Source organism: Mobula hypostoma, chromosome 21, assembly GCF_963921235.1.
Source record: "Mobula hypostoma chromosome 21, sMobHyp1.1, whole genome shotgun sequence".
Lineage (NCBI taxonomy): Eukaryota > Metazoa > Chordata > Chondrichthyes > Myliobatiformes > Myliobatidae > Mobula > Mobula hypostoma.
This window is the reverse complement of record NC_086117.1, coordinates 24,231,298-24,248,348: the sequence shown is the minus strand read 5'-3', so window position 1 is coordinate 24,248,348 and position 17,051 is coordinate 24,231,298. Positions and strand designations below refer to the sequence as shown.

The following is a 17,051-nucleotide window of genomic DNA, read 5'->3' as shown; positions in this document are numbered from 1 at the left end:
CTGTAATTCCCTTTACTCCACTGAAATATTGATACATCTGATTTTACCTTCTCCCTCTCAAACTGCAGGGTGAATTCTATCATATTAAGATCACTGCCTCCCCGAGAGTTCCTTTACCTTCGGCTCCCTAATCAAATCAGGTTCATTGCACAACACCCAATCCAGAATTGCTTTCCCTCAGTAGGCCCAACCACAAGCTGCTCTAAAAAGCCATCTCATGGGCGTCTCACAAGTTCCTTCTCTTGGGATCCAGCGCCAGCCTGATATTTCCAACCTACCTGCACATTGAAAACACCCATGACTATCATAACATTACCCTTATTAAATACCTTTTCTATTTTTTGTTGAAATTTATATCCCATATCCTGCCTACTGTTTGGGGGCCTATATATAACTCCTATTGGGGTCTTTTTATCCTTGCAGTTTCTTAACTCTACCCACAAGGATTCTACATCTTCTAATCCTGTCACCTCTTTCTAAGGATTTGATTTAATTTTTTACCAACAGAGCCACCCCACCTCTCTGCCTACATCCCTATCCTTTCAATACAAGGTGTGTCCTTGGATACTATGCTCCCAACTATGATCTTCTTTCAACCACATCTCTGTGAGGCCTGCAACGTACCTGCCGTTCTCTAATTGTGCTACCTTATTCTGTGTACTGCGTGCATGCAACTATAACACCCATTGTCCTTTTCAATTTTTGCCCCCCGTGTTGCACTATACCTCATTCCACTGATTGCAGCTTTGCCCTATCACCTGCCTGTCCATCCTCACAGTCTCACTGCATCAACCTGTATACCAACTGCCCCATCCTCAGCCCCATCACTCTGGTTCCCATCCCCCTGCCAACTTAGTTTAAACCCTCCCCAACAGCTATAGGAAACCTGCCCGCAAGGATATTGCTTCCCCTTGGGTTCAGGTGCACCTTGGCCTTTTTGTACAGGTCATACCTTCCCCGGAAGAGATCCCAATGGTCAGGAAATTTGAAACCCTGCCCTCTGCACCATTTCCTCAGCCACACATTCATCTCTACCATCATTCTGTTCCTGCCCTGACTAGCACATGTCACTGACAGTAATCCAGAGACGACTACCTTAGGGGTCCCGTTCTTCAGCCTCTTCCCTAACTCCCTATATTCATCGTGCGGGACTCTCCCCCCTTTTTACCTATGTCATTGGCGCCATTGTGCACCACGATCTCTGGCTGCTCACCCTCCCTCTTGAGAATCTTCTGCAGCCACTCTGTGTTCTCCTGGACCCTGGCACCTGGGAAGCAACATACCATCCTGGCTTCTCTTTCACAGCCACAGAATCTCCTATCCATTCCCCCCCCCCCCTTACTATTGAGTCTCTTATCAAGACCGCTCTGCCTGACATTAGGCTTCCCTGCCGAGCCTCTGAGCTGGCTACAGTGCCACTGTCCTGCTGCTGTGCCTTGATGGGTCATATCCCCCTCCCCAACAGTATCCTACACTGGGTATGCCTCTAACTTCTCAAACTTAACTACTAGCTTGCACTTGTTCTCGCCCAAGCCTGTTGAGTCAAAGCCTGAACACTCTTAACACTGTCCATTTGTGCAATGGCCGCTCTACTCAAACCTGCTTCTTTTTATTGGCCCTTGCTAATTAACCCTAGTAATCTCCCACTCTGCAGATAATCCTGACAGGCCCCACTTGCTTTTTAAAACTGGCGCGTAAGGTCCATAAGGAACTGTCTCCAACTCACTCCGCAATCTCTGTCTCTGCAGAAGTTTCATTTTATACACTCAATTCATTGTGTCTTGGTTTTATTCTTCACTGTTTTCTGTGCTGAAACAGATGACTTTTTCCCTTCCCTTCTGATGTCAAATATTGCCAATTTCAATAACTCTCGGATTCCAGTCCCTTCACCTTTCTCCCCCTTCACCTCCCTCTTGGATGTGTCTCTCCAGCTCCTGCCATGTTTTCACTATCCCTTCTGATTTCTCCTCTCTGATCCCAAGCAACCACCCTCAGCAGATTCTTCAGCTTTGCTTCCCTAGCTCCTCATCTTAATGAATTATGAGCTGAAGATCAACATCCACTGTCTCCCTCTCCACCCATTTCTTTGGCCAGGAGTCTCCACACCTTTTCCCTTGTCTCCAGAATTCTGTTAATGGCTGTCAACAGGACATTGACTGCCTTGATTTTATTCTCCTCCCCTTACTCATTCTAATCTACTAACTTCTGAACCTCCAACACTCTGTTCACTCTGTTCAATCCTGATGTTGTCATCACACCTGCCAAGCAGCTGTCTGGATTGATGAACGTATCTCTATCTCACAAATCCAAGTTCTTGTAACCATCTTTGTGCTTTCCTATAGACCAGGGATTCCCAACCTGGGGAGCACAAACCTCTCAATTAATGGAAGGGGTCCATGGCATAAAAAAAATTGGGAACCCCTGCTCTAGACCATGACCCCATCACCAAATATATCTCCCTGATAATCATAGACTTCACTTCTTCAAAAAAATCTTTCTCCAAGCCTTCCTTCTCCCTGAACTAGGTGGGGAAATTGAGCCCTAGACTGCATTTCATCTAGTGTTAACTTCTTGGCTCTGGGGGTAGCAAGATCAGAATTCCCCTGGGTCCCCCCCCCCAACCGTCCTTCCACCCCACAAGCCTTAGAGCATAAAAGTTCAATCTTTGCAACTCCTATGAGCTCCAACAAGATTCCATTACAAAACACATCTTTCTCGCCCATCGGCATTTCAAGGGGAGTTTCTGTTCCACTTTTCTGTCACTACCAACCAATCCTCTTCTTGCGGCACGTGGTTCTGCCTCTCCACTGAACAGGGATCCAAATAGTCCTTCCAAGTGGAGTGATAACTCATTTGCTCTTCTTCCAATATAGTGTACTGCTTTTATTGCTTCCATCTATTCTCTCCTCGAACACTGAGAAATCGAATCCAGATTTGGTGATGGCACTTGTGTTCAGTTCACAGGATTGACTCAGAACTCCCTGTGGCCCTCCACTTTAATTCTCCATTCCACTCTCATTTTGGCCCTTCTGTCGGTGTCCTCTGGTGCTTTCGTAGTAGCTTGCAATACAAGCTAGCGGAATAGGACTTTATCTTCTCTCTATGCACGTTGTAGTACTCAGTACTCAATATCAGATTCTACAATTTCAAAGAATTTTTTTCTGTCTGTATCAGGACCGGCCATTTCTGTCAGGCCATCGCTGGCTTGCTTTTTGTCTCTCCATCAGTACAGCCTGAAGCCGGATACTGGGTTTAGACCTGAACATCAACATTTCCTTTCTGCCCACAGATCTTGTTTGCCCTGCTGGGTTACTCCAGCAAATAGTTTGTTGCTCCTGAATCTGGACATCTCCTATGTTGCTGCATTTTGTATCTACCTTGCCTGAACCTCAATCTTGAACTGCCCTCATAAACATTTTTCTATCTTTTTCTCTCTAATTTCCCCCATTGACCCATCAACCAACTCACCGCCATATCTTATCCCCATGCCAACCACAACCTCACCCTGTCAGAGGTAGGACCTTTATTCTTCCCCCACCTCTTGGCAAAATAAACATAACCTAGTTTCTTTTCCCCAGTTCTAATGAAAGATCTTTGGTCTTTAAACGTCAGCTACATTCTCTTTACTACTTGACCTGCTGAGGGTTTCCATCATTTCCTTGTTTTATTTCAGGTTTTCAGCATTTCAGCATCTTATTATTTTCCTTTCGGTGGTATAGTTGTATTTTTTTATCGATCAGCATTTTGGACACCATTTCTCAGTATATTCTCTCATTCATTCACTGGAGGACAAGAAGTACTTTAAATTAACAAACAAAGTAATTCATACAATAACCTAAATTGAGTAATGCAACATTTCTTGCTGATACATTTTCTAATGCAGACAACTTCAGGAACTAAAACATTTGTATCTCTGTATAGAGCAGCTGTCCTCAAGTTATAATTCTTTGAGAGGACTGGATTTATGAACCCTATTTACTCATCCATTTCCTGACAGTAAAACCCGAAAGCATCTCTATCCTGCTTCAATTTATAATTTATTTTAAAAGAAGTCAAAATACAAACATGCCATGTCTCCTTGCTTTGGGTTGCAAGAGAGTAGTGTCAGCACAAGTCCATTAACTCTAAACAGTTTGTCATCAGAAGTATTGGCTTGTCAGTATTCAGAATACCAATGAATTGGAGTTAATATAAATTAAACCACTGTACAGCTTCACCACCCCTAAGCCCTCATGACTTTCTTCCACAGACATCCTGATTTACCCTTTGCTAGGTAAAGTACTGGGTTTCAAAGTCGGTGGCTCTGAAGGTTTGGGCTAATGCCAGATAGTCAACTTTGACCTTCAGTTACTTGAAAGTGGACTGATCAGGTGTGGCTTGGCCAGCAGTGAAGCTGTGACAATGACAACGATTGACCGGGGTGTTGTGTTACCTAAAGCATCACATTACTGCTCCTGAATCAGTCACTTGTTTCACCTGATCCTACAGCACAACAGTGAGGGCACATTGTCTACTGTGTTTCTGCTCGTGGTTTGAAAGGGCCTTACAATTCCCCTCACTCCCCATTCTGTATCCCCGCTTATTGCTCTTAATTATGCAACTTTGATATTTTTAATTCCCTTTTCAACATGTATCCAATTCCTTTTTGAGAGTTACTTGTGAAACCGCTCCACTGGCCTTTCAGGCAATACGTTCCGGGAATCAGCATCTCACCTTACCCTCTCTAGTTCTACTTTAATCTGTATGCTCCCCAAACCTTCCACTTTAGCCAGTGGAAACAATTCTAATTTACTCAATCAAAAGCCCCCATAATTTTGAATGCTCTTATTAAATCTCCCATTTTCCTCTGTTCCAGGGGATAAAAATTGCCTCAATCTAGGGTTTTGCTGTATCTCACTCCATAAAAATTGTCGATCCCTGTACCATTCTGTCCTTCCTTGGTGTAGCTGTGGTGTGGTGTTGAGCGTCAATTTGTGCTGGAGGCTTGGGTTGACGTAGCAGACATCCAGTGATGGAATGAATATGTGAATAACTGCTTAGCATTGGCTGAGATCGTATTGTTTGGATGAGGTGACAGTGGATAACGTCTATATATTAAATCTAAATTGTATAGGCCACATAGGGCAGTAATCTTATTTCTGGCAGGAGTATGTGAGTTGTATTCCTACTCCAGGGACCCGAGACAAAATTAAGACTCCTAAACTGCACTATCTTTTGGATGAAGATGAAATTTGTGCCCAAGCAGCTCTTTCAGATTCCTTGGCGCCCTTGAAAGAAGCACATTCTTGGCTTATAATATTACGAACAGATTATCTGGTCATTATCATAGTACTTTGTAAGAGTGTGCGGGGTGCAAATTGGTTGATGTGGTTCCTGCCATTACTACAGTGACTCGATGTCAGAAGTTCTTCTTCAACTATCAGAGCTCCCTGGGACCTCCAAGGCTGTGAAATGGGAATTGTGTTTCTCCTCTGCAGTTTTGGACTGATCCAGTCACTGGCAGGTTTATAAAGACAGGCTGTGGTTGGAGTGATCTGTTCACAGTGAAAATCATCTGTTTAGTGGACTATCATTTTTACATTTAGAAATTCTCTCTTCCAGGAGTTTCTGGAAGACCAAAAGTACCAAGATGAAGAAAATTTAGCAGAAAATCTGGAATCTTTCAAAAGTAAGTGACAGAATAGCCCTGTTTCCTCATTGAATCTGGTGCCATATTCTGCAATTCCCGATTATCCACATTAATCTTGTTTAAGCCCATTGGTGTCAGTATCACATCAGCCTTTGTCATGTCAGGTTGTTGCTGAATATCTGTTCGGTACTAAGTGCTGATAGTGTTTCCTGTGGGTGTGCATATTTAATGAATATTTACATGCAAATTGTCCCACACCTCCTGCATTTCTCTCTTCAGTTTACTTTGCAGAGTTTATGCCTTTACCCTCGGGATCTGTCACAAAAATATTGCTGAATTCAGTTGTCAATCGCTGGTGCTGGTGAACTCCTTGTTCTCTGCCATGGATCTTGCTGGGATGATTTGTATCGTTGATTGCTGGAGTCATTGTGCTAACTGACCAGGGAGAATAGGAGTGGCTGTGACACTATTTTGAATTTTTGATCAAATAAATTCGAGAGAGTGGTCACACTATCTTCCTGAAGACTGTTCGAGAAGGCAGCATAGTGATGCCCAAAAACTAATCATTAGATGCACGGAAGATAGAGGGCATTTGGCCCATTGTAACTCTGCCAGTTTTTGAAACAGCTATTGAATTCGAATTTCCCCTATGGCCCTGGAAAATTTCCCATTTGAGTAGTTACCTGTTTTCATTTATTAATACCATAGTATTTTATTTGTAAGATCTTTCCTTGGGTGCGTCTGTCCTAGAGACCAAATATATTTTATCCAGGTGCTTTGACTTGCACCTACACGCCAAAGATGTTCAATTGTAAGTTGCCGCAATGTAGGCTGATGGCAGGAAAATTGGTGAAGTGTGGGGAAGATGAAAGTAATGCAAGAGGGATCAGAATCGGGTTCGCTGGCATATGTCATGAAATTTGTTAACTTTGCGGCAGGAGTACAATGCAATACTTGATAAATATAGAACAAAAACTGAATTACAGTAAGTTTATATATGTATACTAAATTGTTAAATTAAAATAAGTAGTACAAAAACAAATTTAAAAAGTAGTGAGGTAGTATGGGTTCAATGTCCATTCAGAAATCAGATGGCAGAGGGGAAGAAGCTGTTCCTGAATCATTGAGTGTGTGCCTTCAGGCTCCTGTACCTCCTCCCTGATGTTAGCAACGAGAAGGCATTGTGAATGGGGTTGGTGTAGATGTGAAGGGCCAAAGGATCTGTTGCTGTCCTGTGTGACTCAATGGCTAAATCATTTTATACTAGTTTATATGAGAGATCATCTAGTTATTACTGCTGTAAAACAGGGGGAAACAGAATGGATGTCAAATGTTTCAGCTGTGTAGTGAAAAGGAATACTTGAGAAATTCGACATCTGAATGTTTGCAGAACTCTACCTAAAGGGAGAGATTTGAAAATTGCTCTTCAATCCCAACACCCACCAAACCACAGAGGCATGTATCCTTCCTTCAACATGTTCACTCTTCTACAATGACAGGTTCAAGGCAGCTTTCAAAACGGAAGGAGCAAACATTTCCCTCTGCCGCCCTTTGACACATAGCAGTAAATTTTTAACTGACCTTGATATGTTTATTTACAACGATTCAAAGTACTGATCTTAAATGAACTCCCTCTTGGCAGCAGAATTGTTTGCATGGTATGCGGTTCCAGGCTAAACAATTTATTTCTAGGTTTATTAAGATCAAGTGGAGACAGAACATCTGTCACAGAATCATTGTGCTGTCAAAGGCATCGCTTACAGGAGACCAAACTCTCTGTTCTAATCTCCTGAATACACCTAACTTCTATGACAGCAAGCTCTGAATTTCCTTCCCAATCTTTCCAAGACAATCTATTTCTTTGTATCCCACTTCCTCTTCCCTCTCCATCTAGCTGTCTCCCCTTTCTTCTCCCTCTCATTCTTTCCCTTTTCCCTCTCCCTCTCTGCTGCATCCTCCTGACCCCACCTTCCTCACCTTCCATCCCCTCACTTTCATCTTGTTTTCCCATCACTCTCCCTCATCATCCCCCTTTGCACCCCATCCCACAGTGTTCCCTTGCCTCCTTATCCCCCCCAACCTTTTACTCCCCTTTTTCTCTTTGCCCATACTCACCCCTCTCTCCAATTTGCTGCCCCCCTCTCATTACTCCTTCTCGCCTCTCTGTCCCTCATTCATCAATATCACATTTTCCATAGTCTCCCTCTCTTCACCTTACCTCCCCCTTTCCCTCTTTAAGACATTTCTTCAGACTCAGTTTGACAACAACTATTGATTCTTTGGAAGGGGCACCACGTCTGTTTCTTTTTAACTTTTGATCATCATTCCTGCAGTCCTTCAGGTTATTTTATGAATTTAAAAGAGCTATTTCACTGGAAACTTGTTCCTTTGCATGGGAGCGTAGTGGTTAGCACAGTGCTTTAGAGCACTAGCAACCAAGGTTCAATTCCTGCATCTGTCTGTAAGGAACTTGTGACCACGTGGCCTCCGGTTTCCTCCCACAGTCCTTGAGACGTACCGGTTGGTAGGTTAATCGGTCGTTGTAAATTGACCTTTGACTGGGCTAGGATTAAATTGGGGAATGCTGGGCAGTTTGGCTCAAAGTGCAGGAAGGTCCTATTCCATACTGTATCTCAATAAGTAAATAACATGAACCTTGAGTTATCTGTGATTAAATATTTGTTGTTGTGCTTTGGCAGTACATTGAGATTCACCATATCATTTTTTTTATTGTAGAGAAATATATGGAGTTTGATCTCAATGACCAAGGTGACATTGGTGAGTTCTGGCATTTGCACACTGTATCAACCTGATAATCTTGTACATGAAAGTGAATGGCTCGGAATGTAACGTGACTCTATCTCTAAACTCTGCTCTCGTTTTTCGCCATTTCGGAGTCATGAGCATGAAATAGTCAGTGATTTAATCTCAGTAAAGTTAGCTATTGGTTCAGATTTAGCCTGGTTCTGGCTCCCTTGTTCTAAGGGTGTGTTTCTAATTGAACTCAAAGGGTCTCCTTTATCATCACACAAATCAGGATCTTTTAGCAAACTCTCCACTGACAAATTCCTTTCAAGCAACAAAGATTTGTATCTTCAAAGTGAAAACATGCTCTATTGAACTCGGCAGGGAAGTTATCAGGCAAAAAGTTTGACACCGAGTTACATTAGGAGATACAGTATTAAGACTATTGACCAAAATAGAAGGAAATAATTTTTTAGGTCTTATAACCCCAAAGGAATCAAGGGTTAAGGGGTGATGTGGCAAATCAGAGTTGAGGCTATAGATCAGCCAGAAAATAGAATGGTGGTGTGTGCCTGAGAGATCCTGAGGCCTGCAGTGACTTCAAGTGTTATTACATTCATAACTGAATAGAGTTTTGAAAACTAAGTAGCCAGACCAGAGCCTTGAACCACTCTGATTCCAAGCATATCAACAAATTGGCACCAAGTTCTTTAGTTCCTTCCGTACTGGTCCTTTGCAGCAGTTTGTAAGATTTCATCTTGATAGTTTAATGATAGAACTAAAGAGTCAGGCAGAACAACCGGAGGAACACACACAAGATGCTGGAGGAACTCAGCAGGTCAGGCAGCATCTATGGAAATGAATAGGCAGTTGACGTTTCGGGCTGAGACCTTTCTTCGGAAACCATTCACTACTGTTTCACCGCTGGTTCTCCAGTTAGTCTCCCTCCACGCTCTTTCCTGACACTCTTTTGAAAATTTTGATTGAAGTGCTTTCCGTCAATTTTCCAAGCAATGCATTCTAGATCGCAACACACCACTTAAAAAAAATACATTGCTATAATGTTTTTAGGTGAATGAGAGAAAATATGGAGATATGGAGTCTAAAAAGATTGACAAAACCGTACCATTGAGTCTCCATGCTTGAATCTGACGACTAAACACTGGGAGTGGTCCTTTCAAATTGAGATAACACATGGGCTTGATCCATTGCATTCACTGGAGATGGTACATATTTGGAACAAATAAAACAGTACTTGTCACTGGATTTCCCTGCAAGAAACAGGAAAAAAGGAGCGAGTTTATATTGAGCTGGATGAGGTAGATAAGCAGATGAAAGATATTATTGCATCTTATCAATCAAAATGCCAGTGCATTTTACTGCATAAAAAGCCCTCGAGTAAACCCCGAAGAATGCATCCAATGTGCAGCAAGCACGTCGAAACCCCAAATGGAAACATTGACTGTAATTGCTTATTTACATATAACCAGGAGCAGGGAGAAAGCTCCATTTCCCTTTTCTCAGTTCCTTCACCTCTGCTGCCTCTGTTCCCAGGACACGACTTTCTGTTCCAGAACCTCTGAGATGTCCTCCTCCTTCAAAGAGCTGGTTTCCTTCCCTCCACTATGGACGCTGCTCTCGTCCGCATCTCCTCTTTTTCTCGAAGATCTGCACTCACCCCGTCTTCCTGGCACCGTAACAGTGATAAGAGTTCCTCTTGTCCTTACCTCCCACCCCATGAGCCTCTGCATCGAACACATCTGCATCCTCCACAACTTCCACCATCTCCAAAGGGATCCCCCCTCCGCTTCCTACAGGGATCACTCCCTCCACGATTCCCTTGTTCAATCTCCCCACTAATCTCCCTCCCGGCACTTATCCCTGCAAGCAGCCAAAATGCTATACCTGCCATTCACCTCCTCCCTCACCTCCACTCAGTGCCCCGAACAGTCCTTCTAGGTGTGGCAACACTTCACCTGCGAATCCGCTGGGGCTGTCTATTGTGTCTGGTGCTCCTGATGCGGCCGCCTTTACATTGGTGAGACTTGTCATAAGTTAGGGGACCACGTAGTCAAGCACCTCCACTCCATCTGCCAAAAGTGGAACTTCCCGGTGGTCAAATGTTTTAATTCCCATTCCAACGTGTTGATCCATGGCCTCCTCTTATAAGGCCACCCTCAGGGTGGAGGAGCAATACCTTGCATTCTGTCTGGGTAGCCTCCAACCTGATGACATGAATATCGGTTTCTCCTTCCGGTAAAAAATATTTTCCATCGCCCTCCCCTCCCTCTTTCCCCACTCTGGCCTTTTACCTCCTCTCACCTGCCTAACACTTCTCCCTGGGTCCCCTCCTCCTTCCCTTTCTCCTATGGTCCACTCTCCTCTCCTATCAGATTCCTCCTCCATCCCTTTACCTTCCCGCCCACGACCTCCCCCATCACCTTCCAGCTAGACTCCTTACCCCCCTCCCCCCCAGCTTTTTACTCTGGCATCTTCCTCTTTCCTTTTCAGTCCTGAAGAAGGGTCTTGGTCCGAAACATTTCCATAGATATTGCCTGACCTCTTGAGTTCCTCCAGCATTTTGAGTGTGTTGTGGATTTCCAGCATCTGCAGACTTTCCGCGTCTTAGTGAGATGTGTTCTTAATGAAAGTAAGATAGCAGGATAGTGCACTTCTGCAGATCTAGGAGATACACTTATCAGAGATCGGATTACATGTGGAATTCAGGAGTCCTGCCTGAGGGAATGAACTGCAAGGAAGACAGAATTAACTCTAGCAAAGCACATAGAGATCTGCAAAGCTATGGATCTATCCAAGCCAGGCTCGAACTGCCGGAAGTCAGCTGCTATGAAGTGAGGCAACAAGCTTGAGGGTGAGATTAGAGAATTAAATAAATGTGTGGAAAGGAAGAGATTACAGGGCAGGTGGAATAGCAATGGATGGAGAGAGCCTTCAAAATGGTGGCCCAGGCTGAATAACATCCTATGATCTTCTGATCTGTTTCTCCAGGAATGTACTTTGTAGACTTTGTCAGGGTTGTGCACTTTGAAGAATTGCTGATGATTTTCTGCACTGCTCGTATTGACTTAGACTTGATGAGCTTGAAGCAGATGCTGGAGAAACTTGGAGTTCCCAAGACTCACCTGGAAGTAAAGAAGATGATTTCAGAGGCTACTGGTGGCAGCAGCGAGACTATCTCTTACCGCAACTTTGTCATCATGATGCTGGGCAAGCGTTCCACGGTCCTCAGATTGTGAGTACTGGTGCTTCTCAGAGCTTCAATTCCCACCTTGCTAAGACTGACCAAGCTCCCTCCTGTGGCCATTTCTGGTAAAAAGCTGGGCACACTTCCACTGAGCAATCCACTTGTGATAAGTCAAAGAGTTCCAGTCAAAGTTATTCACTGTGAAGTGATTTCCCCTTTGGGACCCATAAAAATAAAGCTGGGGCACCATTGTGCAGAAAGAGAACCATAAAATAGTTGCTTCATGGAAGGCTTACTGAATACACAACTGCTTAATGTAAGACCAAATCACCAATCCGACGGATCACACCCCACAAATTCTTTCAGCTAGTTATCTAATTTAATCTGGAAAGCTATGAAACAATGTTTCCATTAATTTGGAGGCATTCATCCATCCATCTGCCTGAAAAGGTCCCTTCCACCACTGTTTCCTATCTGTTCCATGAGTTTTACATTCTGCTGATTTGCAAGAGTCAGGTCACATACCTTCTCCCCATTCTTGTTGATGGAGTAATAAAAGTGATTCATGAATCCAACCAAATTCCATGTTCTTGTTTTGTTCTCCATTTTAGCTTTCCATAACACGTTCCTTCAGCCTCCCAAACCTTTGACCTGTGAAATGCAGTGCTTCATCAAATCATATATGAACCTGGGGAAGTTAATGGAATAGAACTTAGAAATCTATAGCACATTACAGGCCCTTTGGCCTACAATGTTATGCCAACCATGTAACCTACTCTAGAATTTGCCTAGAATTACCCTACTGCATAGCCCCCTATTTTTCTAAGCTTCATATACCTACCTAAGAGTTTCTTAAAAGACTCCATTTCATCTGCCTCCACCACCATCACCGGCAGTGCATTCCATGCACCCGCCATTCCCTGTGTGGAAAAACTTACCCCTAATATCCCCCTTGTACCCACTTATGAACATTTTAAAACTATGCCCCCTCATGTTAGCCATTTCAGCCCTGGGAAAAAAGCCTCTGGCTATCCGCACGATCAAAGCCTGTCATGAAGAGAATGGGAAGACTAATCTCGGTGATATACTGCATACGTACGTTGATCATAAATGTACTTTGATTCTTGATTTGATTTCCTGAATGATGCAAATTGTTATAAAAGGCCCCGGCAGACTTTGGAAAGTAAATGTTCCATTAGGACTTTAAAGCCACAAAACACAGAAACGGTCAGATCATTTTCTTTCTAGTTTACTGAGATATCAACGAAAAGAACTCTCTGCTGCAGGAACTCAGCAGTAAAGCGGCGTCCATGGAGGGAAAAAGATAGTTGATGCTTTGGCTTGAGTTGAAACTCTGCATCAGGACTTAACTCTCCTTTATACACTCAGTCCTGATGTAGATTCTTGACTCGAACCGTTGACTATCTTTTTACCTCACAAACACTGCTTGACCTCCTAAATTCCTCCAACAGTTTGCTTTAAATTCTCTTCAGTGATGTTGGTTGAGAGATAACTGACCAAAACAACGGGAAGTACCCTCCAGCTGTGCCGAATGGAGAAGGAGAGAAGACCTCTGTTTAATATTTCACGTGAAAAGCTTATCCTCCCTTAATGGACTGTTAGGTTGGACTTAGGTTTTTATGGTTCGGGACTTGAATCCACAACTTATTGTGACTAAGGTGTTGTAATACATGATTTCACATGTAGGCCAATTAGTATTCGGAGAACAATGATGTATTTGACCAGAATGACCTGTAAGCAGAGATTTTTACCCACCTTGCCACAATGGGGCCCAGCCTGTCTCTGCTGTTTATAATGGGGAAGAATATGTTCTGATATTCAAAAACTGACCATCACTCACATTTAAGACAACGGACATTTTGTTCTTATAAGTATTTATATTCTGTCCTAATATTAAACATTGCCCTTTTAAGAGTGCAGCTTGACCTAGTTAGCAGACTGTGTGTAGCAGGGATTTTCTGTGTTTACATAGAACAAGATTAAGTATAGACAGCAACTGAACATTATTTGTATCAACCAGTTGTGGAAGTGATTGGATTTAAATTCCAAAGGCAAGTGTTTAATGAATTGAATGTTTCATCTTGCAAATGAGACTTTAAAAGAGACTCAGGCAGACTGAAAAGATCCCATGACACTCTCTGAAGAAAGTGTGGTAGGTTTTTCCCAAAGTTAGTGGTTATCCCTCAACCAACATCACCATAAACAGATTATTTGTATATTGTAGTCGTGCGCAAACGCACTACTAGAGAAACACACGGAGGCAGAGAGAGCTGAGCTCAGAATGCCTTTACTGATTCAAAATCGCGTGCTTAAATCTCCCCTCCCATGGGCCCCTGCGACCCGCGAGGCAGATGTGACGTCAGACTGTCCCTGGAAGGTCCGCCCTGAGCGGATAGTTCCAAACGCGCCACCGCGTGTCTGCCCGCGGCTCCCGATGGCTGTTCGAGTCCTGCGTGTGAGGACCGCCACACCACCCCCCCCCCGCCGGAAACGTCCATCGGGGGAGTGGAGCCCCCAGTCTGAGTGGCCGGCCTCACTGGCGCGGTGCCGATACCCTCACTGAGTGCTCAATGTCCAAGTGTGCCGGTTCGAGGTGGTCCACTATAAAAGTCTCTTCCTGGCCACCCACCTCCATGACACACGTGGATCCGTTGTGCCGGATCACCTTGAAGGGTCCCTCGTATGGCCGCTGTAGAGGTGACCTGTGCATGCCCCTGCGAGTGAAAACATACTCACAGTCTCAGAGGTCTTTAGAAGTGAAGGATGGCGTGGGACCATGCCTGGAGGTCGGGACTGGTGCCAGGGTCCCTACCTTGTCCCGCAGCCTCGTTAGCACCACTGCTAGAGTTTCTTCTGAACCTTGGGCCTCTGGTACGAACTCGCCTGGGACCGTTGGGGGGGTGCCGTAGACCAATTCCGCTGAGGAGGTGTCCAGGTCCTCCTTGGGGGCTGTGCGGATGCCCAGTAGGACCCAGGGAAGCTCACCTGTCCAGTTGGGGCCCATGAGGCGTGCCATCAGGGCCGACTTGAGATGCTGGTGGCATCGCTCTACCGAACCGTTGGACTGGGGATGGTACGCTGTGGTGTGATGCAGCTGGGTGCCCAGGAGCTGCGCCAGTGCTGTCCACAACCCAGACGTGAACTGCGCCCTTCGGTCGGAGGTGATGTCCGTTGGGAGGCCGAACCTGGCGATCCAGTTTGCAATGAGCGTCCTGGTGCAGGACTCAGTGGACGTGTCTGCGAGCAGTACGGTTTCCGGCCATCTGGTGAATCTGTCTAGCATGGTAAAGATATACCTGGCGCCCCGGGAGACTGGCAGGGGGCCGACGATGTCCACATGGATGTGTTGGAACCTCCTGTGCGTCGGCTGGAACTGCTGGAGGGGAATCTTCACCTGCCGCTGGACGTTGGCGGTCTGGCAGTGTACGCAGGTCCTGGCCCAGTGTCTGACCTGTTTGTGCAAACCGTGTCAGACAAATCTGTCCGCTACCAGCTTGATGGACGCCTGGATGGACGGGTGGGCCAAGATGTGCAGCGTGTTGAACACCCGGCGCCTCCATGCTGCTGGTACCATGGGTCGGGGTTTGCCAGTAGACACGTTGCACAGGAGTCGATCCACTGCCGGGCTGATGGAGACGTCCTCCAACTGGAGCCCCGAAACGGCGATGCGGTAAGCCAGGATCTCGGTGTCCGACCGTTGTGCTTCCACCAGTGCTGCGTAGTCTATTCCTGAGGACGATATGCCTACTGAGTGGAGTCAGGGGCGAGACAGTGTGTCAGCGACGACGTTGTTCTTCCCTGCGATGTGGCGGACGTCCGTGGTGAATTCTGAAATAAAGGACAGGTGCCTCTGCTGCCGAGCTGACCATGGGTCCGATACCTTGGCCAGTGCGAAGGTGAGGGGCTTGTGGTCCGTATACACGGTGAACTCCCTTCTCTCGAGGAAGTACCGGAAATGCCGGACAGCCAGGTAGAGCGCTAGCAACTCTCTGTCGAAAGTGCTGTACTTCACCTCTGGTGGCCGTAGGTGCCGGCTGAAGAAAGTGAGTGGTCGCCACTGGTCCTCGACGAGCTGCTCCAGGACTCCGCCGACTGCCATGTCGGAAGCGTCGACTGTGAGTGCCGTGGGTACATTGACTCTCAGGATCACTAGGAGGGCCGTCTTTGCCAGCGCCTCCTTGGCCTGCGCGAACGCCTGCGTGGACTCTGCGTCCCGTGCCACTGCTTTGGCCTTGCCGGCCATCAGGCTGAACCATCAGGGTCTCATGATGCGTGCCACCGCCAGCACGAACCGATGATAAAAGTTGACCATCCCTACGAACTCCTGCAGGCCCTTGACCGTGCTGGGCTTGGGGAACTGGCGGATGGCCTGGACCTTGTCCGGTAGGGGAACTGCGCCATGTCGGTTGACTCTGTGGCCCAAGAAATCGATCTCCGTCAGCCCAAACTGGCACTTTGCTGGATTGATTGCCAGTCCGTGGTTGCTCAGGCGTTGGCAGAGCTGGCACAAATGTGCCCATGTGCTCTTGGTGCGAACTGCCGGCCACCAGGATATCGTCCAAGTAAATGAAAGTGAAATCCAGGCCTCGTCCCACCGAGTCCATGAGCCTTTGGAAAGTTTGGGCTGCATTCTTGAGACCGAAGGGCATCCTCAGGAATTCGAACAATCCGAACGGGGTGATGAGGGCTGTCTTGGGCACGTTGTCGGGGTGCACTGGGATCTGATGGTATCCCCTGACCAGGTCAAATTTCGAGAAGATGGTCGCTCCGTGCAGGTTCGCCGTGAAGTCCTGGATGTGGGGTACCGGGTATCTGTCGGCAGTTGTGGCGTCGTTGAGCCTTCTGTAGTCTCCGCAGGGCCTCCATCCTCCTGCGGACTTGGGCACCACGTGCAGCGGGGATGCCCACGGGCTGTCTGAGCAGCGTACAATTCCCATCTCTTCCATCTTACGGAACTCCTCCTTGGCGAGGTGGAGCTTGTCGGGTGGGAGCCTGCGAGGTCGGGCGTGCAGCGGCAGTCCTTGCGTGGGGATGTGGTGCTGCACGCCGTGCTTGGGGTCGGCCGTGGAGAACTGCGGGGTGACTATGGAGGGGAATTCTGCCAACGCTCTGGCGAATTCGTTACCAGAGAGGGTTACGGAATCCAGGTGGAGGGCCAGTAGCTTGGCTTCTCTGAGCTGGAAAGTCTGGAACGTCCCGGAGTGGACCAAACGCCGGCCTTTTAGGTCAACCAGGAGGCAGGTGGCTCGTAGGAAATCTGCCCCTAGTAGTGGCTGTGACACTGCTGCCAATGTGAAAGTCCAAGTGAAACGGCTGGACCGGAAATGCAGTGAGATAGTTTGTGGACCGTACATCTGAATACTGCAGCAGTGAGTTCGGGGCCTGGGACTGCGTTATGAGTGTCCATGTTCGAGGGGGGGAGTGCGCTGACTTCGACCCCGGTGTCTACCA

General features: G+C 46.3%; 1 protein-coding gene across 2 annotated transcripts in view; it reads left to right on the top strand.

Moving 5' to 3' along the window:
- LOC134359870 (allograft inflammatory factor 1-like) overlaps positions 1 to 17,051 on the top strand; it is a 50,040-nt gene that overhangs the window by 22,004 nt on the left and 10,985 nt on the right. The window contains exons 3-5 of one of the 2 annotated variants that reach the window (XM_063073645.1): positions 5,602 to 5,668; positions 8,366 to 8,407; positions 11,384 to 11,627. In XM_063073645.1, the coding sequence (XP_062929715.1) occupies positions 5,602 to 5,668; positions 8,366 to 8,407; positions 11,384 to 11,627 (353 nt within the window). The remainder of the gene's footprint in view (positions 1 to 5,601; positions 5,669 to 8,365; positions 8,408 to 11,383; positions 11,628 to 17,051) is intronic. The other variant, XM_063073646.1, reaches the window with a different exon arrangement.